Source organism: Aedes albopictus, chromosome 1, assembly GCF_035046485.1.
Source record: "Aedes albopictus strain Foshan chromosome 1, AalbF5, whole genome shotgun sequence".
NCBI classification, from domain to species: Eukaryota; Metazoa; Arthropoda; class Insecta; order Diptera; family Culicidae; genus Aedes; species Aedes albopictus.
The window spans coordinates 77,402,370-77,429,763 of record NC_085136.1 but is presented as its reverse complement, the minus strand read 5'-3'; the positions used below and the strand labels follow the sequence as shown (position 1 = coordinate 77,429,763).

The window sequence follows — 27,394 nt, the reverse complement described above, 5'->3', positions numbered from 1 at the left end:
GGGGAAGACTCTATTGGATACCCAATGTTAAGACGTCTACCATTTTCGACCAAATGTGTCCTGCTCAACATCGTCAACCGCATTTGGAGAGACGGAATCATACCAGATCAATGGAAGACGGGTTTGGTGATTCCGATACCGAAGCCTGGGAAGAACCACAAGGAAGTAAATAACTACAGGCCAATTACCCTACTTAGTTGTGTGGGGAAACTAATGGAACGTATGGTGAATCGCAGATTGATTAGTCAACTGGAAGCGGATGAAAGAATCGACGGTCGGCAGTATGCATTTAGAAACGGGAAAGGTATAGACAGTTACCTAGCGGATCTCGAAATCGCCATGCACGAGCCACTGGAATCTGGGAAACACTGCGAAGCAGCTCTACTGGATTTATCGAAAGCCTACGATTCAGCATGGAGGTACCCTATAACAGCCACTCTGGTATCTTGGGGTTTCCGTGGACGCATTATGAAGTTCATAAAGAGCTTTCTACTAAATCGTTCATTCAAAGTGATTGTTGGGGGAGCTACGTCTACAACCAGAAGCCAAGAGAATGGAGTGCCGCAGGGCTCGGTATTGTCTGTGACCCTTTTCCTGGTCAGCCTTCACGAGGTCTTCAATGTGATTCCAAGAGGTATTATGATATTCGTTTACGCTGACGATATCCTTCTGCTTTCCATCGGCAAAATACCAGCAGCGGTTAGGAAGAAACTTCAGCAAGCAGTACAAAACGTCGAGGAATGGTCCAAGAAAACAGGATTCGATTTGTCAGCAGAGAAATCCAAAATTATCCACATCTGCAAGCGCCGCAAACACCGCATACTCCCTAGCATCAAAATACGCGGCGAACCGGTAGATATAGTTAAATCGGCTAGGGTACTAGGAGTCACAATCGACCATAGAATGTCATTCAAGCAACATGCAGGCGAGCTTCGCGGAAGGACGGCATCAATCAAGCGACTATTTGCAGTTATCGGTGGACGCTGGAGCAGTGGCCCTAGAAGTACTCTACTCAGGATTCACAGAAGCCTAACAATCCCTAAATTGACCCACGGAATACTACTGGCTAGTAGAGGAGGCAAGAAAATACCGAAAATTCTGGAAGCAGAGTACAACGCTGTCATCAGAAACATAAGTGGAGCCTTCCGAACCAGCCCTATCGAATCGATGATGGCCGAATGTGGCGAACTGCCTTTCCACTACACATGGTACCAGACACTCGTACTCAAAACTATACAGTGGATGGCACAACATGGAACATTAACTGAAGCACCGTTTGCAACAAGAGCTGATGAACACTATTTCGAGCTGACAGGATTGCACATCCCATCCATTGCAAAAAAACACCGAACAGGTTGCAGACCATGGTCCCGGAGTGCAAATAGATTGGACTCTAAAAACACAGCTTAGGGCAGGTGAACAACCAGAGAAAGCCAAAAAACTATTCTCGGAAATAGCATCCGAAAAGTACGAGGGACGAACAAAAATCTTCACTGACGGTTCGGTGTCCGAGGAACAAGTAGGATTTGGTATATCTGCTGAGAACCTAGAAATTCACGGCCGGTTACCCGACGGATGTTCGATATACTCAGCTGAAGCCCACGCAATCGTAGCTGCCCTTCAAAACACCAGAGATACAAATCCGGTAGTTTTCTCCGATTCGGCCAGTTGTCTAGCTTCAATAGAAAAAGGGAACTCTAACCATCCTTGGATACAACAAGCTGAAATACTTGCCAGGGCCACAAACGCCTCAATTTGTTGGGTACCAGCCCATGTGGGCATCTTAGGTAACGAGAAAGCCGACCAGCTTGCTGCAATTGGGCGAAGAGGTGCCGCCCCCAATATGCCCATTCCTGCAATGGACGCCAAAAAACAAGCTAAATTCTACTTAACCCTCTCTTTCCCATGGTAGCACAGGTAATCCACTACTTTGCACTGTTCATACAAATACAGGATAAGTTAAATCATTCCCATTTTTTCGTCAGATGTTTGTATATGTTTGATGAACTATTATGCCAGATTTGGTCAAAAATTCTCTGCTCGTTTTTGTTTCAGAGTTAAATGAACAGTGCAAAGTAGTGGATCACCTGTGCTACCATGGGTAAGAGAGGGTTAAGATGTAGCTGGGAAAGTACATGGAGGTACTCAAATGAAAGTTTTCTTCGAAAGGTCAAAAGCACAACGATTCCCTGGCAAGATAGGAAGTCAAATAAGGAGCGGAGAGCAATAACGCGCCTTCGGATTGGTCATACCAATATGTCACATCGAGCAATCTTCTCTCGAGAAAGCAACATTTGCAACACATGTGGAGTCGAAATAACCGTTCCGCATATACTCACGGACTGCCGTAAATATGATGCAGAGAGATCTGAAATCAAACTAGACACAGACATCAGCGATATCCTAAGCAACAATGAAACAAACGAAGAAAAGCTAATTCAATTTCTCAAGAAATGTAAATTACTAAATAGTATTTAAGTATATTCCTTTTCCTTTTTTCTTAGTTTTACGGAGGCGAATGACTATTTGTTAAAACCTCTTTAATAAATAAATAATAATAATAAATAATAGCTCTTATAATGCAGTTCGTAAGTGTTATTTGGGCATTCGAGAAATAACTAAGACTATTGGTGTGGAGCGGACCCGGTGTGATGGTTAGTGCACTTGACTATCACGCCGAGGACCTGGGATCGAATCCCACTCACGACAAACTCGCAAAATGTGAGTTCTTTCTTCGGGCTAAAAATTTCTGATTCCTTCTCGACCAGGCAGGTGCCGAGATCGACTAAGCGATTCCAGTTGAAGGTTAACTTCCGGTTTACTGGTGCCCCGACGACAGAAAACTAGTAATTTGTCACGATCTACTCGGTCTTCTCCCCGACGGTGGATCAAGGCTACTCCGGCCGCGGTCCGACGTCCTCTGGTCTACACGCTATTTCCTCTGCAATTCGGACAGTATTCGCGTTACTACTCGGTCGACAGACTTCCACTTCTGTTTGGGGCACATTTCGTGTACGACATTGTCGGCTGTCATGCCACGAATATCCCTGCGCGCTTTTTAGAATCTAGGGTATTCAAAGACGACGTGCTCTTCTACGTTCCCGCACTCTGGGCAGAGAGGCGCAGGTGCATGACCAGACCGATGCAGATATTTCCGGCAGGAACTGCGTCAAACGGAAATTTTTTTCACCATGCATTTTGTTCACCCATACAATGATACATATTGCCCATTTTACTGGCATTTTACCAGATTTGCTGGTATGTCTGAAACATACTGGAAGAACTTCTAATTAGAAGGCACGAAATGTTGCTAATTGACAAATTGAGAGATGAAATTTGTGAAAAAAAATCGCGTTCTGGTGGGATTCGAACCCACGACTCCGTATTCGCTAGACCGGCGCTTTAGCCAACTAAGTCACAGAACTCATATAAATAATTCGCTCGCACTTGTAGTTAGTGGCCACAAACAGGAGTGTGTTGTGGATTGGCATCTAAGCCGAAAAGAGAAATGAGTTTGTGAAATAGGAGTGTTCACGGTGCGGCTTCGAAGTCAGTTTGGCTTTCTATTCCGCAGAATCATTACTTGTTCTGTGGCTTAGTTGGTTAAAGCGCCGGTCTAGCGAATACGGAGTCGTGGGTTCGAATCCCATCAGAACGCGATTTTTTCACAAATTTCATCTCTCAATTTGTCAATTAGCAACATATCAGGCCAAACAATTCAATAGGTCCTATCAGCATTTGAGAGGCTCTCTTTGTTCACTTTCTCTTCCAATTATTGCAATGTAATTGTACACTTTTCAACTACTTTTGCAGTACAAATCAAAAGACGATTGTTTTGACCATCGTTCAATGCAAGGAGACAATCATAATACAAATAAATAGCTGAGATATTAACGAAAGAGAGGGAAACCAAAGAGAGCCTCTCTTCTGCAGATTGAACCTTTAGACATGTTTGGCCTGATATATCAAATGTCAAATATTTGTCAATTAGCAACATTTCGTGCCTTCTAATTTCAAGTTTTTCCAGTATGTTCACCCATGCAGATACAATCTGGATAGGCCGATGGGTCCACCTTCTAACTCACGCATTGTCCCACTCATGCTGCCACGAATCTGTTCTGACGATGCTCCTCACGTTCCTTGTATTCCTCCGCTGATAGCATTCTACGTCCTCGGCCAGGGTAATTCAAATGGGCATCATTCCCGCGATATCGTATACTGCCTCCGATGAAACTGTTTGGTAGGCGCTTGCGACTTGCATGGTCATGAATAGGAGCACTCTGTTAAGCTTCCCCGGGTTACACTTTGTTTCAACATTTCGATCTCTTCGAGTGTCTCGCCAGTTACTGTTCGAACGACATCATCAGCGAATCCAACGATCTTAACTCCATTAGGCAGCTTTGTTAGTACTCCATCGTACATAGTATACCAGAGCGTAGGACCAACTCCGTTTCGTACACTGGGACTCTGTTCTGAAAGTAACTTTTCAGCATCCCACACAAGCAGCTAGGGACACGCATCCAATGCAGTACTACGGCGACTGCGTTCCAACTAGCACTGTTGAAAGCGTTATAAACATTGATCGTTACTAAGGCGATCCATTGCCTCTCCTCTTCTGCGTGGATCTCTTCTCAGCACTATGCACAACTGCTCGTATTGCACCCACCGCCGAGACTTCGTTTCGAAATCCGAATTGCCTCCTTGAGAGACCACTTTCGCTGTCCATGCACTGCGTGAGCTTGTTAAGGATAATCCTTTCTAGTAGCTTCCCGAGGTTATCCAACAAACATATGGGTCTATACGATACTGGGACTCCTGGTGGCTTTCCCGGTTTTGACAATAGTAAAACCAATTTCTGGATCTTCCATCTGTCTGGAAAACAGCCTTCAACAAAGTATTTCTGTGACACCATTCTGAACATGTCAGAGTACGCCTGATCGCCGCTTTTCTTCACTTTCAGATCCTTCGCAACTATTGTTAGCTTCGAATGAGTGTAATCAGTTTCGTATTTTTTTAATTCCGCCCTATGTTGCTTATCCTTTGACAGATACGCGTATTTCGACTACCACTTGTAATTTTCCTCAGTGTCCTCAGTATCAGTTATCCACTCATTGTTAGCTCTTCGTCACGGAGATGCGTGAGCCTCTGGATTCAGCTGCTTCCTCTTCATGTGACACAGGCGGTCACAACGTTGGATCATGGTGCGGAAAAAGACCTTCCACGATCGTTTTCAACTTGTCCGAGCACTGGAGGTCACCGGGCCCGTTAACGCCACCAAGACTCGATGGGCGTTGCCCCATGGGTTAGCATCAGCTTCTCGACGCAGCTCTTGGAAGCAGTTCAACTTGCTTAACTTAATCTTCCATTTGAGTCTCCGTTTTTCCCTCTCGACATTAGTTCTTGCTCTCGAAACAGTCCTCGCTCGGCGGCATGTCCGCTATATGTCCGAAGCGCTTCGTCGGCTTCCTTGTCGAAGTCCTGTATCTTCCACTTCCGTTCAGGTCCTCGTTCGTCTCGTTACCAAATTGGCTTGCCGGCCGACTGTGTAGGTTATCGCTTGATGATTGCTGTAGTCAGGGCGCAAAATTTTCGAGCAGACGAGTTGAAGTTCACCATGCGGCAATTTTCATTCACTTGCCTGCATATTCATATTCAGCTGCTCGATACTCGTTTGTCAACTGAATGAAAGTCAATGAATATTTGTAAACATCTTACAAAGTGTTAAATTGCTGATAAAATATTAACGTATCGATTACATTTAACGGTGCTTTACGCAGATCTTTTCCCATTTGATTGTTGTGGAGTGTTTTTGGAAGGAATCGTAGCCATAAACGTAGGTAATTGTGAAGATGTTTCTCGATCGGCTTCATATTCAATGACTACGAATTGACTGACTGTGTGAAGAGGGAGAGCGAAAATGAATTTGATTGTTTTGAATATTCAGTGCATAATCATTCAAATTCGTGCTGTTTTCAGTCAATGACTATGAAAATTTTGCGCCCTGGCTGTAGTAGTACTTCTTGCTAACTCTCCAAATCATGCACTCCGTAAGCGAAGGGCTGCAGAACATGACATCGATTACACCGTTCAACACTAAATTTTGAGAAAAAAAACAGGGGTTTGGGACCCTAGAAGTGTAATAGTGAAAGAATTTTTGAAAAATATTGGACCGGGCCTTCACAGTTCAAAACCGAAGTTTATATGGAGAACATGGGGTGTTCAATGGACTACCCGCTTTGCGCGCAGCCACAGTTGATCAGCAGGAGTAAATCAATTCAATTTTGTATGGCGAAATGCATCTAAACTTGAATTACTTGAAATACAAAGCTTTTACCGAAAAAATATTTGGTAGGCTTAATAGTGGTCACCATTGTGCACAACCACTACCAAATATTTTTTCGAATAATGTGTTCCACTTTGAAGAATTTGCCTTTAGATGGTATTCGCCATACAATATTTTTGCGATTTACTTTTAGCGATTTTTCGCGCATAGAAGCTAGCGCCACATTGGTCGATGCGGAGAGTAGGAAAACAGCCGATGTAGTTAATTCATTGATATGTGCATTAGAACGCGCTGTGCATATATTTAGGCGTTAGACAATAACGAAACTAACCCAAATACCGAAAACGCCTTAAAATATGCAAGGCACGTTCTAATGCACATATCAATTGAACACCCCAAGTTCTCCATACAAACTTCGGTTTTGAACTGTGAAGGCCCGGTCCAATATTTTTCAAAAATTCTTTCACTATTACACTTCTAGGGTCCCAAACCCCTGTTATTTTTTTCTCATCCCATAACACCAAATTTTGTCGAGTAGTGTTATCGATTCATGACTGTCTCTGCGGAATGTGCTGACCGTGCCTTCGGTACAAAACTCTACGTGCAGCTTCGCCAGGGCTTTCAGTAAGCTACCCTACTCACGGCCCAAGCGTTGAAATCACCTCCGATGACTATCGACTTTCGTCCAACTAGCGTGTCGGTGAGTACTTCCCACATCATGCTGTACTCTAAGTCCGTCTACCTTCAAAAGACCGGCTCCAGAGGCATCGATTGATTTTGGCAACCACAAAACCGTTATGTGAGCATTCGATCACTTCTTGGATAGGGCATCTTTCTATAACTTGTATTGCCGTTATCTATCTGCCACCCAGTTGCCATACCTAAGTATCGAGGATTTTTTTTATTCAAATCTTTTATTTGATAGGCCACTACGCCCGAAAGCTTAACGGGGCTAATAATACCATTAAAATTCACAATCGTTCTGCGAGCCCTGATTAATACACATTTTTTTTGTACTCCTTCATGCTTCGAGTTAACATCCTTCGTTTGGTGGTGGTATCGTCAGCTTCATATAGCGAGGAAGAGCTACCGCCGCCGTCGGTCGTCGTCATCGTCATAGCTCCCATCGTCTCTGCTCTTCGTGGATTTCTGTAGGTACGCTTATTATTGATCTAGACTCAGCCTGTGTTTTGTCGCCTGCCTCATTGTTGTGCGTCTCCGTTTTGTGTTTATTAGAGGAATACGGTTTGCTGCTTATTGGTGGGAAATCACTGTCACTGAATATTTTTTTGGTTTGTGCTGATGGATTGGTTGATTTGGATGCTTGCGCTGTACGTGTTCGGTCGTTTTATTCGCTTTTTTCTGCTGCACATAGTCTCCTGACATTTCTGCTTGGGATGAACGGCCCTGGAGCACCATTTCAGGCTTTGAGCTGATTTTTTATGCTCAACGAAACAGATCTCGGTTTCGATTGTGACGTACGATGGAATGGAGCCTTTAAGCCGCATCTGAAGTAGTCTAACCCCGTTGGGTATCCCAGGGAAGAACTGTCTTCAACGCTCGTTTTTGGATAGAGATCACTTCTCCAAACCGAGTCATAAAAGCAGCAACGGTGGCGTGAAGCACGGATGATGGGAGATCATCTACCCGCACTGTCACTGCCTAACTTTCGACGTACACGAGGATCTTGAACTTTTTGTTGTTAAACACAAAAATTCGCCTAATATTGTGCGCTTTTTGATAACGCGCCGCGGTATCATGGTACACCATTTCTATGTAGACACATTCACGGGAATTGTGAAGCTGTATACTTCTAACATCCGAGAGTTGTGGCTTGATCTCGCTTTCCAGGAATTGATGAACCTGCCCAGCATCTGATCTCGCTGGAAGAACGCTGACGTCGATCACGAGAGTATTCTCCGAACAATACTCATTTTATTCGAAATGAACAATGCGTGCGAAAAGTGTACGCGTCCGATCGGTTAGAGCAAAGGGTGTCTTCGATGTTCGGCATGATCCCAGATGACGCGTTCATTACCTTTGTCGCCTTTTCACAAACATGGTCAACGTGGCTGATGACATTCAACCGGACGTCAACCATCACGCCCAGCTGTTTATGTGCACACTTCGATGAAATTATGTGCTCGCTTATTTTGAACTGCTTAACTGCTTTGCAGTTGCTGACTACCACTACTTCCGTCTTGTGATGAGCTTACTGCAGCTGAACTCATCCATGTCTCAATAACACCGTCTGTCTACAGGGTCTTGCCGATTATCGTAAGGACGACATCATCCTCGAAACCGGCGATGTACTCTGGGTAGTTCAGATTTTGATACTTTTGAGTTGGGTCGATTAGAGCCCAATGGTAAGCCCGCCGTGATTCCAACCGATCTCTAACCCTGGTTTGTCTCGTAGACCAGGACACGGTTTTGAAAGTAGCTCTTCAAAACCTTGTACATATAGTCGGGAACCCTCATGCTATACAGTGTTGTGGCATGGCAATAGCCTCCCAGCTGGCTCTGTTAAACGCGTTCTTAACAACTATTGATACTAAGGTCCAGTACTGATTGCCTTTTCTTTTCTGCATTAACGCTTTCTCTGCTCAAAGTGCCTCGACAAAGAGGTCCTTATCGAATTCGTTTGTTTTCCCCTTCCGTTCACAAGTCCGTCGATCGTGCGATGCGAAGCATGCTCACCGACCGATGTTGTAGTGGATCGCCTGATGATTGCTGTGTGTACTCCTCGCCCTCTCCAGTCCATATTGTCCACCAGCAACGGGTTGCAGAACGTCATATCTATGGTGAATCCCCAGCTGCCCTTGCGGAATGTACTCACCGATCCTACGTTGTACACCGTTGCGTTCAACATCACTAGGGCTTCCAGCAAACTGTGCCCCCTTTGGTTGGTAAGCCTGCTTTCCCACTTCACAGCCCAAGCGTTGAAGTCCCTGTCCGATAACAACCGGTGTTCGTCCTATCAGCGTGTCGGTTAGTATGTATAATATCCAATTGTACTGCTTCTGGGCTCCTTGGGTCAACCGTCTAACTCTAACAGGTACTCCCGAAGAGCACCGTAGATCTTAACGATAACAAACCCTTCGTAATCGTTATTTTTAACTTCTTGTATGGGAAATCTGCTCGTAAGATTGCCGTCTTCTTCTTCTTTGTGGCGCTACATTCCCACTGGAGCTTGGCCTGCCTTATCTTCAACTTCAACCACAATAATTCATTGAAGTGCTTTCTTTGCCTACCATTGCATGAATTTGTATATTGTGTGGCAGACAAGGGCAATGAAAAGTTCCCGACCGGAACGGGAATCGAACCCGCCGTCTCCGGATTGGCGATCAAAAGCCTTATCCACTAGGCTAACTGGAGACCCCGTCATCCTTGCTTTATCTATAACCGTTACTGTAGGCACTAAGCTGAGAAGCGCGCTATGTTGCGAATATTGCATCAAGGCGAAGACATATCAAATATTCATACTGCCCATATTCGCATAACAGTCCCATGTTTGCTGGGTTTCCTATTCACATGGGACTTTTGTGCGAATGGGGGCAGCATAGTTATTCTCTGAATGCCCAAATTGTACTAACGGACCAAAATAAAACTCAATATCCCACGAAAGAAAACAAAAATCATGCTTGTACTCACCTCTTCTTCTTGGTCTCGCTCGCCTTCGCCATGATCACCTGCAGTTCCTTCTGCGCTTCCTGCAGCCCCTTGGCCGTGCTGCCAAAGTCTTCCAGGAATTCCACCTTCCGCTGAGCAAACAACACCTTCTGTTCCAGTTCCAGCCCATCGCGGGCCATGAAACGATCCATGATCTCCACCACCTCCTTCTCGTCGACGGTTTCCCTCTGTAGCGACAGATCGATCAACTGCAGGGCCACCCGCGTATTGCAGGGATCCTTCTCCAGGTAGTTCTTCAGCACCACATGGGCCTGATCGTGATCCTTCTTGACCTTGTTGAGGAACCGGGCGTACTTGATGACGATGCTGCCGGCGATGCTCTTGTTCTTCGCCGTCGTCAGGTAGGTCTGGTACAGCTGTGCGCACTTTTCCAAATCGCCCCGACGGCGCTCCAAATTTATCCGCCGGTAGGCTACCTGAATCAGATTCGGATTGACCTTGTCCAGATTGGCGAGGATATCGGCCGCCTTGTTGACGTTGTTCTGGGTCTCCTCGAAAGCCGACCACATCAAGTGCAGATTCGGTTTATCCGGATGATGAATAGTGCAAGCCCGTTCGTATGCGTCTCTGATGCGAGGGACCACTTCCGGTTCGTCGGACCGGGAATCCAAATAGCGGATCAATTTGAGCCAGAAGTCGTCGTATAACGCGCAGGCAATCAAGCAACGCTCGAACAGGACCAAGATACGTTTCTCGTCGCCTTGCTCGATCTCAAAGTCCAGATACTCCTTCCAGTTCTTCAGCTGGCAGCGTTCCAGTGGCTTCACGTGGAAATACGGCCGTTTGATGCCTTCCTCGTAGGTCCATCGAGCCGTAACGGCAGCAACGGTCGCCTTGTGGATCTTTTTGCGCCGCGAAATGATCTTATCCTTGATGGCATCGGCTTCCTCCGGACTGTTGACGTGATCATCTGCTTCCTTTTCCTCCTCCGGTTCGACTTCCATTTTCTCTTCGGGTTTCTCCTCCTCCGCCGGTTCCTTGTTCTCTTTTTCGTCTTCTTTCACCTCTTCGCCAGCAGGTTTCTCCTTCACCTCCTCCGTCGTTTCCATCGGTTCGACCTTGTCCTTCTCCTCTTTGGATTCCTTCGCATCCGGTTCCTGACTTTTGTCACGTTTGTCCGATTTGTCCTTGGACTTGGAGTCCGACTTGGATGACTTGTGGTGGTCATCGTGTTTGTCTTTTTCTTTCTCTTTGCCTTTGTCGTGCGACCCGGCACGTTTCTTGTCTTTTTCCTCTTTGCGTTTTTTGGCGGACTCGCGCACGTACTCACGCAGCTCCAGGAACTCCTCTTTGCTGACCAGCGTATGGACCGGATTGTTGTTGGCCACGTCTTTGAAACTGTAAGGAGAGATACAAATGGAAGGTAAATGATCAGTGGCATTTGGCATTTGAATAGATAAATCGTGAATTTCCTAAAACACTTACTGATCAAAGTGGTTTGCATAACCCTGGGTGGGCGTGGCCAGTAGCCGATCGTAAAGCGCCACCACGCGGTCGATGCGTTTGCCTTCGTTCTCCCACTTGATGTTGGCCTCCCACAGCTTGTCCGAACGGAATTCCAACCCGCAGGCGGTCAGTGCCCGTTCGAACTGCGATCGAATCATCGTCTCGTCATCCGCGTGGTTGGCCTTGACGTGCGACAGGTAGTGGATCCAAAGATCCACCGACAGCGGGATCGCCTTCAAACCTCGTTCGAACACCTGACGTCGTTAGTAAGCAGCAGCAGCAGCATCAGGAAAAGAAAAACGAGAGAAAAAGAATCCGGATGGCGGAAAACGAGTTTCCGTGGTAAATACTTCATTGTACTTCACTTGCACTTACATTAGATGAGTGTGAACCTAAGCGGCCCTTTGTGAGCTAATACGTTACGAGTTTTAAAGAGGTCGCAATTTGGTTTTGGCGAAGGCGGCTCATTTTTTGTACAGACACAGAGAGAGAACTTGGTCGTCGCAATTGGCCCTAACAGCTGTTCGATTTACAACATACAAGTAATATGAATAATTTACATTTCATTGCTATGATATATGGCGTTATGTGTGTATCCTAACCTAAGGGCCCTATACTAGTAAAATTTGCGGTTATTTGCTCTCTGGTCTCTTGTTGAGTCTCTCTCTCTCTCTCTCATCTTCTACGCCTGTTGGTGTCCTCTGAAGCACTGATGAACGTCCTAGTAAAAGTGAAAACAGTTTTCACCACAATAGTGGACATGTACTTCATTATGTGTTATACAAACCGTACTCCATCTTCTTTGGTTACATTGTGGATACCTGCTTAAATAAAAGAATCTTCATGGGGTCGCATAATATATGGATAATGTAGCTGTACCGCGCTAAGGACACACGGCAGTTCTACGAGAAGCCGACATGTGCCGAGACAATCACGGGAATATTCTCACGAGCGAGCGTGAGGTGGTCGAGAGGTGGCAGCAGCATTACGATGAGCACCTCAATGGCGACGAGCACGATGAGCACCTCAATGGCGACGTTGCAAGCACCGAAGTTGGCGAGATCTAGGAGTGTACGTGCGCAGGACAATAGTTTTCCAACCCCTAACCTCCAGAGATTGAGGAGGAGATTGGCCGGTTGAAAAACAACAAAGCCGCTGGAGCAGATCAACTACCAAGCTAGCTTCTGAAATACGGTGGAGAAGCACTGGTAGGAGCACTACACTGGGTCATTACCATTACCAATGGGAGGAGGAAGTATTACCAGAGGAATGTATGGAAGGTATCGTGTGTTCCATCTACAAAAAGGGCGACAGCTCTGATTGCGGAAACTATCGCGCGATCGCACTACTGAGCGCTGCCTACAAGATACTCTCTCAAATTTTATGCCGCCGTCTATCACCGATTGCAAAAAAGTTCGTGGGGCAGTATCAGGCTGGATTCATGGGTGAACGCGCTACAACGGACCAGATGTTCGCCATCCGCCAGGTATTGCAGAAATGCCGCGAATACAACGTGCCCACACATCACTTGTTCATCGATTTTTAATTGGCGTATGATACAATCAATCGAGAATAGCTATGGCATATTATGCACGAATACGGATTCCCAGATAAACTGATACGATTGAACAAGGCGACGTTGGATCGAGCGATGTACGTAGTTCGAGTATCAGAGACACTCTCGAGTCTCTTCGAATCTCGCAGAGGCAAGGTGATGGTCTTTCGTGCTTGCTGTTTAACATCGCCTTAGAAGGTGTACCGTGCGAGCACCATATTATAGACAGCTCCATATTCTGAACAGTCGGCTAACGCAAAATAGATTTTCCTTTTATGAAGCATATATTGAACCAGAGTTGAGATGTTAATTTTATTAAGCCCCTCTATTATCCAATCGTTACAAAACATATCGTTTTTGACTGAACTGCGGACGCAGAGAATGTGTTTATACATAGTAAGTAACACTATGTGTTCAGAATTAGGACCACGGCTTCTTATGGTGTCCATTATTAGGAACACGTCGTCCACAAACAAAAATATGTCTAGATCAGAGACTGGAAGTTATTATGAGATTTAATTTATTTTATACATTTAGCTAGACAACAAACACACTTGATGGTTATGTGAAGCATTATCTCTGGCAACAAGAACTTCCATTTATTTTAGTGTTTGTTGTGAGATTCCCTTAACCGTTCAGAATATGGGTACCGCACGGTAATGAGGAGAGCAGAGATAAACACGAGTGGTACGATTTTCACGAAGTCCGTTCAGCTGCTTGGTTTCGCTCATGATGATATTGATATTATAGCTCGTAAATTTGAGACGATGATGGAAACGTACGTCCGATTCATGCGAATCGAATTAGTCATTGATGTGTCGAAGACAAAGTACATGATGGCAAAGGGCTCCAGGGAGGAATCACCGCGCCCGCCACCCCGAATTTATATCGACGGTGATGAAATCGAGGCGGTTGAAGAATTCGTGTACTTGGGCTCACTGGTGACCGCCGATAACGACACCAGCAGAGAAATTCAGAGGCGCATTGTGGCAGGAAATCGTGCTTACTTTGCACTCCGCAGAACTCCACGATCGAACAAAGTTGTTTTACTTAATCATTTATTTAAGGCTCATGCGCCAACAGGCATAACGGAGCCGAATTCAGTTAAAACTATTTACAATTTCATGTTTTTATCTTATAAACTATGCTAGTTTTCCCTGGGCAAAGGCACAACCTTGTGATCAGCTTGATTGCTGTCAGGTCTCGGGGCTTAAATGTATCTTTACTCTACAGAGAAAGATGCACACTCGTGGTGCCAACAAGAACCGATACTTTTCGTGATCAAACAAAAAAGCGTCACGGTCCTTTTTTGTTGTTTTTGATATATTTGATTTCTATTTGCAGAAAGGAAGTTGATACACAATTTGTCTTTACATTTTTTGAAATTATTATTAATCAAGCTTCCAATATTGAAGACACAAGAACAAGAATCACAAGAAGAACTAGCATAAAAGGTTCACTGAAAATCAAGCACCATATCGTCAAATTTGTTAATTTTGTGTGAAAATACACAAAGGTAAATAACGTTGATCATTTAATTAACAACCCATTCTTTCACAGCTCAATACGCAAAATCAATCTCCCACCTTTCCTCATTCTTTAAGGCCACGCAAAACTTAAAAGCCGCATGGCTAAAGAGGTTGCAATGCCTACTCCCACATTCCACGGTGTATTATGGACGATGTGAGTTCTTGGACTTGCATTGGAGACTTGGCCCCATGACCCCCTTGTGCATCAATAAAATAAAATAAAATAAAATAAATAAACTATGCTAGTTTTGGGGAACCGTAAAACTCGCGGTTTGGTCGAGGTTTGGGGGAACAAAAATATTTGAGGAAAGGATAGGGTGATGGGGCTTTTCGTTGACACGTGGCAGCTTGGCGTGGCGTATTGCTGCTGGTCAAACGTAGAGTGGACAAACAACCTGTAACGATACATACAGACGATTGTTGAAGGGACACAATGTGGACAAGTGGAGCAACAATACTGGGATATCAAATAAATACACGAGGTGGACAAGTGAAACAACAAGACGGGGATATCAAACGAAGACTTCAGCTTGCTTCAAGAAGTCGTACACAAGCTTCATATACTCAAGATCAAGTTTACCCAACACATCTCTAATGTCTTCCTTTTCTGGTTTCCCTCGGGCCCTGAGGAATGCACATAAATCGGATCTGGCAATACCGTATTCGGGACACTCCCACACAACATGGTTGATATCTTGATAGCCTGCACCACAGCTACAACGATTGCTATCTGTGAGCCCTATTCGATAAAAATGCGAGCCCAGAGAGTAGTGATTGGACATAAGTCGACACATTATCTTGATAAAATCTCGACCCATATCCAACCCCTTGAACCACGCCGTCTTCGATACCTGTAGGAGAATTGAATGTAACCACCTGCCCAACTCTCCTGCATCCCATTTTTGTTGCCAACTGACCAAGGCATGCTGACGAGCAATCGAAAAAAAAAATCATTGAAGACGATATGACGGTTATCAATATCGCCTTCCATAGCGCCCACCTTGGCGAGTGAGTCCGCTTTCTCACTGCCCGGGATCGACCAATGCGAAGGGACTCAAACCAAGGTGATGTTATATGCTTGATTCGATAGAGCACTCAAAAATGATCGTATTTCGCTTAGGAAATAAGTGGAGTGCTTTACCCCTCATTGAGCGAATAGCCTCAATTGAACCAAAGAATAAAAATAGAAAGAATACCCTCTCTTGTCTTTTTCTATGCAAACGTCAAGCGATAAGACAAGTGGCGCTCTCTAAGCGTTTCAAGGTGGTAGCTCTATGTAACAGTGTTCGTGATTTGTCATAAGAGAAGGTGGTGTGCGTATGTTTTGGTATCTGCATACAATCAGTAACGCATACGCATACTACCGCATGAAGACTGAACTTTCATCCACAGATAGCGCAGCGTTAGTGTCCCCCCGAGCATCAGCGGAGTGGGCATTCTTGATATTCTTATTCTTTGATTGAACTGAGGCTATCCGTGAAAATGAAATATTGATCAGAGGGAAGAGACGCGATTCGCATTAACCTTCATCCAGCCAACGTACATTTTCCACCTTCGGAAAAGCACAAAAATGGTCATAACTTTTTTGTTTTTTGATGGATTTTGATGAAATTTTCACAACTTACCGAAAAACTCTTCTAGTTTATGATGCCGGGACATGGGTGCCTGGTCCACATGGTTCCGGAGTTATTCCGGATTGTCTTGGGGTACCAAAATTGGCCACATACTTTGCGCAACGTATATCTCAAGATCCCGATGAGGTAGAAATATAGTGCCTTCGGCGAATTTGTTCAGCAGGTTAAGAACTAACTGGCAACGGTGACTTTGGTTCGCGATTCGGCCGCTAGGCGGCGCCAGTGTCAAAAATGTTCACACCCTCATATCTCAGAAACCTGATAAGATAGAATGATGCTTTCTTCGGCAAAATTCTTCAGCAAGCTCAGAACTATCTGATAGCAAAGTCTTTGGTTTGGGATTTATCCGCTAGGTGGCGCCTTGTGTCTGAAAAACTCAAACTCGTATATCTCGATACTCTAATGAGGTACAAGCATGCCGTTTTCAGCAAAGTTGTTCAGCAGGCTAAGAACTATCTGGCAATGGCGTCTTTGGTTCGAGAATCGTCCACTAGGTGGCACCAGGATCAAAAATCTTCAAACTTCTATATCTCAGAATCCTGATAAGATAGAATGATGCCGTCTTCAACAAAGTTCTTCAGCAAGCTATAAAATTGTTCGGCAGGTTGAGATCTATCCGGCAATGGCGACGCTAGGTGACACCAGCAATCAAAACATTCAATCAATTTTATCTCAGAAAACGGAAAACGTGCAGCAAATTGTTCCGAAAGTTAAGAGGAAGTAAGACGTATCTGGTTGTTCAGCAAGCTAAGAGCCATTTGGCAGGATAGTAGACGGTCGAGTACAAGAGGCAATACTTTAACACCGTCTTTGGCCCTCTGCAGACAAGTTTTGTCGCACTACAATATTGCTTCTTTTGCTCCGTTTTTTTCTTCCGGGAATGTCTCCGGGAATTCCTACAGGAACTCTCCCGGGAATTTTTCCAGGAATTTCTCGGGAATTCTACTGGGAGATTATCCAAGAATTCCACTGGGAATTCCTCCAGTAATTTCTTCAGGAAATCTTCCAGAAACTCTTCTAGGAGACATCCTCCAGAAGTTCCTCTGGGAAATCCTCTAGGAAATCCTCCAGGAATTCCTCCGGGGATTCCTCCGGAAATTTCCCCAGGATTTCATCTAAGACTCCTATCAGGAACTCCTTCAGGAGTTTCCTATCAGGAACTCCTTCGGCAATTTCTGCAGGTATTCTTTTGGGAATTTTTCCAGGAATTCCTCCGGACTTTTTTCTAAGATTTTCTCCGGAAATTTCACTGAGCATTTCTCCAGGAATTCGTCTATGAGCGCCTCTGGGAATTTTTCCAGAAATTCCTCCGGGATGTTCTATAGGAATTCTTCCAAGAATTTCTCTAGGAATTTCTCTGGGAATTTTTCTGGAGTTTCTCCAGGAATATATCCGGGAGTTTTCTAAGGAAAACTGACGTTTTTTTCTTCTAGAAAATCCTCTGGGAATTGCTCCAGGAATCTCTTCAGGAAGTCTTACGTGATTTTTTTTCACAAAACCCTCGAGAATTTTTCCCGGAATTTCTCTAGGACTTCCTTTACGAATACCTCCGGGAATTTATCCTGTAATTCCTCCGGGAATTGCTCCAGGACTTCCTCCGAGAATGTCTCCGGGAATTTCTCCAGGAAATCCTCCAGGAATGGTTTTGGGATTTTTTGTCTTGAAATCTTCCAGAAAATCCTCCGGGAATTCTTTCAGGAATTCCTCCGGGGACTCTTCTGAAATTCCACCGAAAATTTTAAAAGGAAATCTTCGGGATTTTCTCAGGAAATCTTCTGGGAATTTCACCAAGTACTCCTCTGAGTATCCCTCTAGGATTTCCTCCAGGAACTCCTCAGGAAATTTCTCCAGGTATTCCTCTGGTAATTTCTCCAGCAATTCCTCTGGAAAATTTATCAGGGAATCCTCCTTCATGGGGGATTTCCCGAAGGAAATTTCTGGAAGAATCTCTGGAGGAATCCCTTGAAAGAATTCCTGGAGGAATCCCCGGGATAATTTCTGGAGAAATACCCGAAAGAATTACTGGAAATTATCCCGGAAAAAATCCTGGACAAATTTCTGCAGGAAGCAGTGGAGGAATTACTGATGGGAGTCTTAGAAGAATTCCCGGAGAAATTCCCTTGAAGGAGTCGTAAAGAAATTCCTAGTGGAATTCCAGGAAAAATTTTAAAAGGATTTCCTGAAGAAATTCCTAGTGGAATTTCTGTAGAAATTCCAGGCAGGAATTCCCGGCGAAAATCCTGGAGAAAACAAAGGAGGAATTCCTAGAGAAATGCCCAGAGGAATTCCTGGAGAAATTCCCAGAGGAAATGCTGGAGAAATTCTCAGAGGGTTTTGTGAAAAAAAAATCACGGAAGACTTCCTGAAGGGAGACTTCCTAGAAAAAATCTGAGTGGATTAAAAAAAAACCGGAAGTTTTCCTGAAGAAATTCCCGGAGGAATTCCTGGAAGAATTTCTGGAGGATTTCCCGGACAATTTCTTGAAGAAATTTCCGAAGGAATTCCTGGCGGATTTCCTGAAGAAATTCTCGGAGAAATCCATCCTGGAGAAATTCTTGAAAGAATTCCTGAGGAAAATCCCGGAGCAATTCATTGAGTAATTCCCGGAGGAACTCATGGAGGTATTCTTGGGAAAATTCTCTGAGGAAATCCGGAGGATTTTCAGGAGAACTCCTGGAGAAATAACGGAGTACTATTGTGGTGTGACAAAATTTGTCTGAAGATGGTTTAAGACGGTGTAGCGAATAACCTTGCGAATAAATCACGAATCAAAGACTCAAACAGTTTTTAGCTTGATGAAGAACTTTGTTGAAGACGGCATCATTCTATCTTATCAGGATTCTGAGATATAGATGTTTGAAGATTTTTTACCCTGGCGCCACTTAGCGGAAGATTCTTAAACCAAAGACTTTACTATCAGATAGTTCTGAGTTTGATGAAGAATTTTGCCGGAGACAGCATCATTCTATCTTATCAGGATTCTGATATATGAGGATTTGAACATTTTTTACCCTGGCGCCGCCTAGCGGCCGAATCGCGAACTAAATTCGCCGTTGCCAGATAGTTCTTAGCCTGCTGAACAGCTTTGCTGAAAACGGCATGCTTGTACCTCATCAGGGTATCGAGATATACGTGTTTGAATTTTTCAGATACAATGCGCCACCTAGCGGATAAATCCCAAACCAAAGACTTCACCATCAGATAGTTCCGAGCTTGCTGAAGAATTTTGCCGAAGAAAGCATCATTCTATCTTATTAGGTTTCTGAGATATGAGAATTTGAACATTTTTGACACTGGCGCCGCCTAGCGGCCGAATCGCGAACCAAAGTCACCGTTGCCAGTTAGTTCTTAACCTGCTGAACAAATTCGCCGAAGACACTATATTTCTACCTCATCGGGATCTTGAGATATACGTTGCGCAAAGTATGTGACAAATTTTGGTACCCCAAGACAATCCGGAATAACTCCGGAACCATGTGGACCAGGCACCCATGTCCCCGGCATCATAAATTAGAAGAGCTTTTCGGGAAGTTGTGAAAATTTCATCAAAATCCATCGAAAAACAAAAAAGTTATGACCATTTTTGTGCTTTTCCGAAGGTGGAAAATGTACGTTGGCTGGATGAAGGTTAAAGCGAATCGCGTCTCTTCCCTCTGATCAATATTTCATTTTCACGGATAGCCTCAGTTCAATCAAAGAATAAGAATATCAAGAATGCCCACTCCGCTGATGCTCGGGGGGACACTAACGCTGCGCTATCTGTGGATGAAAGTTCAGTCTTCATGCGGTAGTATGCGTATGCGTTACTGATTGTATGCAGATACCAAAACATACGCACACCACCTTCTCTTATGACAAATCACGAACACTGTTACATAGAGCTACCACCTTGAAACGCTTAGAGAGCGCCACTTGTCTTATCGCTTGACGTTTGCATAGAAAAAGACAAGAGAGGGTATTCTTTCTATTTTTATTCTTTGGTTCAATTGAGCCTATTCGCTCAATGAGGGGTAAAGCACTCCACTTATTTCCTAAGCGAAATACGATCATTTTTGAGTGCTCTATCGAATCAAGCATATAACATCACCTTGGTTTGAGTCCCTTCGCATTGGTCGATCCCGGGCAGTGAGAAAGCGGACTCACTCGCCAAGGTGGGCGCTATGGAAGGCGATATTGATAACCGTCATATCGTCTTCAATGATTTTTTTTTCGATTGCTCGTCAGCATGCCTTGGTCAGTTGGCAACAAAAATGGGATGCAGGAGAGTTGGACAGGTGGTTACATTCAATTCTCCTACAGGTATCGAAGACGGCGTGGTTCAAGGGGTTGGATATGGGTCGAGATTTTATCAAGATAATGTGTCGACTTATGTCCAATCACTACTCTCTGGGCTCGCATTTTTATCGAATAGGGCTCACAGATAGCAATCGTTGTAGCTGTGGTGCAGGCTATCAAGATATCAACCATGTTGTGTGGGAGTGTCCCGAATACGGTATTGCCAGATCCGATTTATGTGCATTCCTCAGGGCCCGAGGGAAACCAGAAAAGGAAGACATTAGAGATGTGTTGGGTAAACTTGATCTTGAGTATATGAAGCTTGTGTACGACTTCTTGAAGCAAGCTGAAGTCTTCGTTTGATATCCCCGTCTTGTTGTTTCACTTGTCCACCTCGTGTCTTTATTTGATATCCCAGTATTGTTGCTCCACTTGTCCACATTGTGTCCCTTCAACACCCATTAAATACACCAAATCCAGTGGAACTAAGGTACACCGGGGCAAGTTGAAACGGGTGGGGCAAGATGAAACAGCGGGTTAACATGATGTTATCCAATGATGGTGAACTGCTTGAATGCCATAACACATAGTTTTTGATTCAAACAATTTTTTGGCGAAAGAAAAAATTCCAAATTGTTTTGAAATCTATTTCAAAACTTCGTGTTTCATCTTGCCCCACCCGTTTCAACTTGCCCCGGTGTACCTTATTTGTTGTTGACCCGTCAGTGAAAAACCTTCTGTTGCAACTGATTTTAGAATGTGCTCCGATCGGAGCGCATCTGGGATTCCACGGATTTCTTGGATCATGGTCAGATCAAAACCTATAGTGCAATCGCGATTGGGAACATTCAATGAAGGGTGAACCTCCAGTCATGTACGAGTACACTGTCATAAAATCAGCTTTTCAATTACCAATGGATTCAGCACCTCACAGCACAGCGGATGAGGAATTTTAACGACAGTTCCACGAAGCGATCTTATAAAGGAAGTACTGCTGCTAGTACCTCCAAACTCATTGTGTGCGTCGAGTTCATGCAGCCTAAATAACGTGATCCGAAGACAACGATACTGGATACGCTCTAGCTTCAGGATGTGTGTTTTCGCGCGGCGGACTGAAAGCAAAAGCTACCGTATTCGAGAACCGACAGTATCGTTGTACGATAAAGCTTTATCAGATCTTCCGGGTGGGCTCCACACCATGTTCCGGTGAGTGTACGCATGAAGTTGATTCGTTGTTGGCACTTCTGATACAGATAATTAATGTGCTTTCCCCAGGTGCCTTTAGAGTCGAACCAGACCCCTAGATACATATGTGAAAGAACTTGAGTGAGTTCCTTACCCAAAAATTGAAGCTGTAGATCGGTTGGATCACGCTTCCTAGAAAAGACAACTAACTCAGTTTCCTCCGGAGAGAATTCGATACCCAGCTTTACAGCAAAAGCAGACAAATTGTCCAGAGTATCTTGCAATGGTCCTTTGTAGATCTCCCGCCTCTGGTCCGACGATAGACACCACGGCGTCATCCGCAAGCTGTCGTAGCGTGCAATTTTCCACGAGACATTCGTCGATATCTCTGACGTAAAAATTGTAAAGAAGGGGGCTTAAGAACGATCCCTGGGGGAGACCCATGTAACTGATTCGTGAAGTTGCCGAGGTTCCATGAGAGAAAAACATGTGCTTCTCAGACAACTAGTTGTTTAAATAGTTGTTTAAAATCGGAGAAAGCCCACACTCGTGGAGTTTGTCTGAAAGGACATCAACGCAAACTGCATCAAAAGCCCACTAATATCCAAAAATACTGAACCCATTTGGTATTTTTGAGCGTAGGCCAGTTGAATTTCTGTAGTAAGCAGCGCCAGACAATCGCTCGTTCCCTTGCCTCTGCATAAACCGAATTGAGTATCTGAAAGGAGGCCGTTCGATTCAACCCATGTATCGAGCCGATGGAGAATCATCTTCTCTAGCAGCTTCCGTAAGCACGACAACATCGCAATAGGACGGTACGAGTTGTGATCCGACGCGGGCTTCCCTGGCTTTTGAATGGCTATAACCCTCACTCGTCTCCAGTCATCCGGAACAGTGTTGCTCTCCAAGAACAAATTCAACAAGCGCCTCTTTGCGACGTCTGGGAGGCTTTTGAGCAAGTTGAACTTTATTCTATCCATTCCTGAGGCAGAGTTGATCGAACAAAGTTCGCAGTCACTCGAAGTTAACTATCTACAAAAACGCTGATTAGACCGGTAGTCCTCTATGGGCACTAGCCTGGTACACGGTTTATATGGGAAAATATAAAAAATGGGAAAACTTTAACTCCTGTATACTTTTTGAGTTCCATTTTGGTCCCATATCAACTGTGCAAAATTTCAGATCGATCAAAGAAACTATATTTTAGCACCCGCCATTCTTAGTTTTTCATACGATTTACTATGGGGAAAGTTTACTTCTTCAAAGAAAAATCGCTTGAGGTCACCCATTGATCCCTAAAAATACATCGTTGTATACGGGATGAATGACCCATAAAAGGTTAAAATCCCTGGTAATAAACAAACAACAACAACATCGTTGTATGCTTTCTGTACATAACTTCACGAGGAATCAGACCTCCGAAGACCGCGAAGCGATGCGACATTCGTGGAAAAAGTTATTAAGCCTTACCCGATCGATAAAATGACGTGATTTTATTATTTATTGTTATTCCTTACATGTTAAACAACGTTGGCATGCCATTCGGGTTTCAGTCAATAACTTTTTCCACATGCCTTAGATCGCTTTGCGGTCTTCAGAGGGTTTGTTCCTCGCAAAATTTCCAGCAGAAATCATTCATCGATATATTTTTAGGGGTTAAGGGGCAACCTGTGGCGATTTTTCTTTGAAAAAGTGATTTTCCCCATAGTAAATCGTCCTCCTCTCTCCTCTTCTTGGCGTAACGTCCTCATTGGGACAAAGCCTGCTTCTCAGCTTAGTGTTCTATGAGCACTTCCACAGTTATTAACTGAGAGCTTCCTCTGCCAATGACCATTTTTGCATGTGTATATCGTGTGGCAGGCACGAAGATACTCTATGCCCAAGGAAGTCAAGGAAATTTCCTTTACGAAAAGATCCTGGACCGACCGGGAATCGAACCCGTCACCCTCAGCATGGTCATGCTGAATACCCGTGCGTTTACCGCCTCGGCTATATGGGCCCACAGTAAATCGTATGAAAACTTAAAACGGCTGGCGCTAAAATATAGTTTCTCTGATCGAGCTGAAATTTTGCACAGTTGATATGGGGTCAAAATGGAACTCAAAAAGTGTACAGGAGTAAAATGTCATTTCGTGTCCCACGCTAATGGGCACGAAGCATGGACCCCATGTGCAAAGGACCAACGCAATAAGCTAAAGGTGGAGAGCTTCAGATCCGCGGTACCTGGAATCCTTATCGGTCAGAGCAACTCTCATCTCCTAGCCACTGTGTAGCTGCGAAAGGGGAAAAGTGAACGAGCTTACAGCTACGAACACAATCATTGGATGGGCAGTATGCGTCAGTTTACGAAAACCTCAAACGAATTCGATGTCGTTGATCAGCACGAGTACGTTCGCCGTTTTTTCGACATCGAGAGCATGGGAGTAGCGGTTGTACCAGCTGCGAAAGGAGCAGAAGAACGGGCACTGGAAATCCTAATATCCACAATCGGCGAAGTTCGAGACGGGACTGTTGTGGAAACATGACTACGTGGAGATGCCGGACAGTTGACCGATGGCAGAACGTCGAATCAGGTGCCTGGAAAAACGTTTAACCAAGAAACCGGAGTTGTATGAAAGCGCTAGGAAGCAAATGCATAGCGGATTTTCTAAGCAAGGGGTATATCCATTTAGCGACAGCAGAAGCAGGTGAAAGATTCGAATTACGAAGAAAGGTAAGAATCATCTGGTATGCGGCAGCAACGATATAGTTGAAGTGACTCAATCTTCTTACACCGTTGTTGTCCATAATGTTCCCATACCGGGAGCGACAAGTGGCAGTTCCCGCAGCAGATATCAAGGAGATGCTCAGCAAATCACAATTCGTCAGCAAGATCGCTGTACTTTGTTGTTTCCGTATCGGGATTCCCTTGAACTTCCAATGAAAATCATGGTTTCTGACGTGGCAATGTTTGATGTGGCTTGCTCACCAGTTCATTCGCAACACACAAAGAACTTGAACACGCAAGAGCAGGAACAGGAGCTACCCAGTGGTGCTGCGACAGTCATCGAAAGGCACTTCGTGAACGACTTATACACTCCAAAAAATCTGAACGTCAAGGCTACGTGAAAAATCACGTAGACCAACTTAAAATGAACTTTTCCAAAATTTACCTGACAAATATAGCAGTCATCGGTATATCGATCAAGCTTAAATGAACAACTAGTTGTGTTTACTCTGTTTCCATGTTTACCTTAGGTGAAATTCACATGCAACCCAAAATTCATTTTGACAACTGAATGAATACTATATTCATTCCGTACTCTACTCGTGTTTCAAGATGGCGTCTTTGAAAACAATCTTTGAGAATTGCTAGCTAATTTGAACATTCTGGCCTATTCGCAGGGAATATTTGAGGTAAACTGATCAAAAGTGCTGTTATATTGTGTGTTAACTCGAATTTTAACATTTGCATAGAATGTGGAGTTGATTTTACCCCTACTGGCCTTTTTTTCGGACCATATCCGCAACCATTTGAGCGTCGGCTCAAACACTTCGACATTATTTTCGAACAAGAAACGTAAGTAAACGATTATTTTCTCAATTTAAAAATAATATCCTATGCAAATTTGGATTCTTTTTGATTTTTTGCAGTAATCCAAAATTACCGATTTGGTGTCGGCTTTGCCGGCGGGTTATTGATTACGGCTCATTGATAAAGACACATTCACTTACCCACTCAGTTGCCACCGCACCCGTTCTACATCAACAACCACTTTTGGGCGGTGGTTGAATCAGCATCTGGAGAACCAGTTCCCGAAGCCGAGATGATTTCACCAGTCCTTGCTAGAGTCAGTCTAGTTAGAGTCTGGCGGACTGTCACTTTCGATCGGAGCCAATCGAGCATGACGTCACGGTGTAGCATTTATCGGTGAGGACACTATGACGTCATGCTCGATTGGCTCCGGTCGAAAGTGACAGTCCGCCAGACTCTAATTATAGGGACTCTAGTCCTTGCTGATGGTATTTCCAGCTTTACGAGAAACGTTCTTGCCCGTAGTGGAAGTGCTTTTTTACCTGCTTTTAAGCTACCCAGCATGTTTACAAAAAAATGTGATAGTATTTTAGAGTTAGGAACAGCTTGCACGACTAATGTACAACTGTAATTGCTAAAATAAAATTGAATTGTAGTATACCTACTTAACATTTGCTATTTACAAAATAATGCATTTATTCAATTATATAGTGTAAACGCAATATTCTTTGCTTCTGCTTTGGTGCTAGCCCTTTCATACACAACGAAATAACGGAAGAAACTAAGAAGTGAGTTTTAGGTATAGCAGAAGCGAAGAATAATGCGTTTACCCTTTAGTAATTGATCTAAAATTATCCGGAGCATTCGAAAAACAAACAAACGTTAAAATCAGCGTTAAATGTGGTGGTATTCATCTTTATTGTATATAAAAAGTACCGAAACTTCATTTCCGTTCTATTGAAACAGTTGGCGAAACCCACATAACAATCACGTAAATGCTACGGGTATTCCAGTGGAATGGCAGAATTCATCGGTTCATGCATTCATTTCTCGTCACCTTCTATTCACGTAGCTGCTAAGTGAAAAGTGCGATGGAAAAAAGCTACGTATGTTTTCACGTAGCCTTGACGTTTGGATTTTTTGGAGTGTATAGACAGTTTCGACACTACACTCAGGCAAATAAACCTAAGATTATCTTAAGTTCTACCTTATGAAATGGCCTTTAAACAATTCGTAACGGCTAGAACGATTTTCATAAGGTCGGTCTATGACGCAGAATCGACTCTCAGTTTGGCTTTTATACACATTTAGCAACACGATATTCTCAAGCGTCGATAGCCGCGTGGGTTGGGCAGGAGCTCAGTGATCTCGACGTTCATGGATCGATTCCAGTCTGCATCATTTTGTGATTTTTCTGTTCTTTTCATAAGTTTATCTTATGGTATCCATACTTTACAGTTATGGCTAAATTTCATAAGGTATTTTGATGAATTTCGATAGTTTACTTCGCTGAGTGTACGGAAGAAGTGTGTGAAGTGGCGAGAGAAGTGATTGAGGCGCACTTTCGGAATTGGATGTCGAGTGACAAGAACGTGCTAGAGAAGCTTGGGGAAGTACATCAGAAACCGTTGAAGGACTTGTTACCGGAGAAGGAAGGATTCGAGCGAGCGTTGGGCATGGCTGGTTACCAGAAGAGGGCGTCTTTTTTCGAGGTCAGTTCATGGGAGCATTTGTTGCTTCAAAGACGAAGGTCGCGTCACTTCGAGGATTTTCTATTCAGCGGCTGTAATTGATGACTGCGTTGCAAGAAGCCCGGTTCGCTGAAGGTCCGGAAAACTTACTTCTGGTGGACCGGACCTGGTTGGATCATTAGAACACGTGACTGTCACACCGAGGACCTGGGATCGAATCCCACTCCCGATAAACTCACAAAATGTGAGTTCTTCCTTCAGAAGGGAAGTAAAGCGTGGATCCCGATATGAACTAGCCTAGGGTTAAAAATCTCGTTAATAAAGATAAAAAAACTTACTTCTTGAGTGATTCATCGACAGTTTGTTCGTGGATCAAGTCGGACACGTTTGTCGCATTCAGGGTCGACGAGGTATGGAAATTTTCTTGTCTAAAAGAATAGCGATGGGTTTCTAAGAAGATTAACGTGGCCACGAAGTGGGGCGAAGACCCTTCATACAACGTAGACAGCCGCTGGTTCCAGGGACTAGAATTTTTCTACAACAGCGTAGAGCATTGGTTGAAGATTCCGGATGAAGGTACCGATGAAAGCAA

The 27,394-nt window shown here is 44.2% G+C and overlaps 1 protein-coding gene and 1 long non-coding RNA gene across 3 annotated transcripts in view; one reads left to right on the top strand and one right to left on the bottom strand.

Annotated features, from left to right (window-relative positions):
- The window catches only part of LOC109422030 (pre-mRNA-processing factor 39), a 42,215-nt gene that overhangs the window by 6,783 nt on the left and 8,038 nt on the right, over positions 1-27,394 (bottom strand). Inside the window, exons 6-7 of the mRNA XM_019696669.3 lie at positions 11,399-11,673; positions 9,935-11,311 (exon numbers count right to left, since the gene is read on the bottom strand). Coding sequence (XP_019552214.3) covers positions 9,935-11,311; positions 11,399-11,673 — 1,652 coding nt within the window. The remainder of the gene's footprint in view (positions 1-9,934; positions 11,312-11,398; positions 11,674-27,394) is intronic.
- LOC109621957 (uncharacterized) lies at positions 20,100-25,967 on the top strand. Of its 2 annotated transcripts, XR_003894612.2 has the most exons (3): positions 20,118-24,993; positions 25,054-25,156; positions 25,231-25,967. It is a non-coding gene; the product is annotated as an uncharacterized LOC109621957 (long non-coding RNA). The 2 variants fall into 2 exon arrangements; XR_009996081.1 differs by having other exon boundaries at positions 20,100-25,156.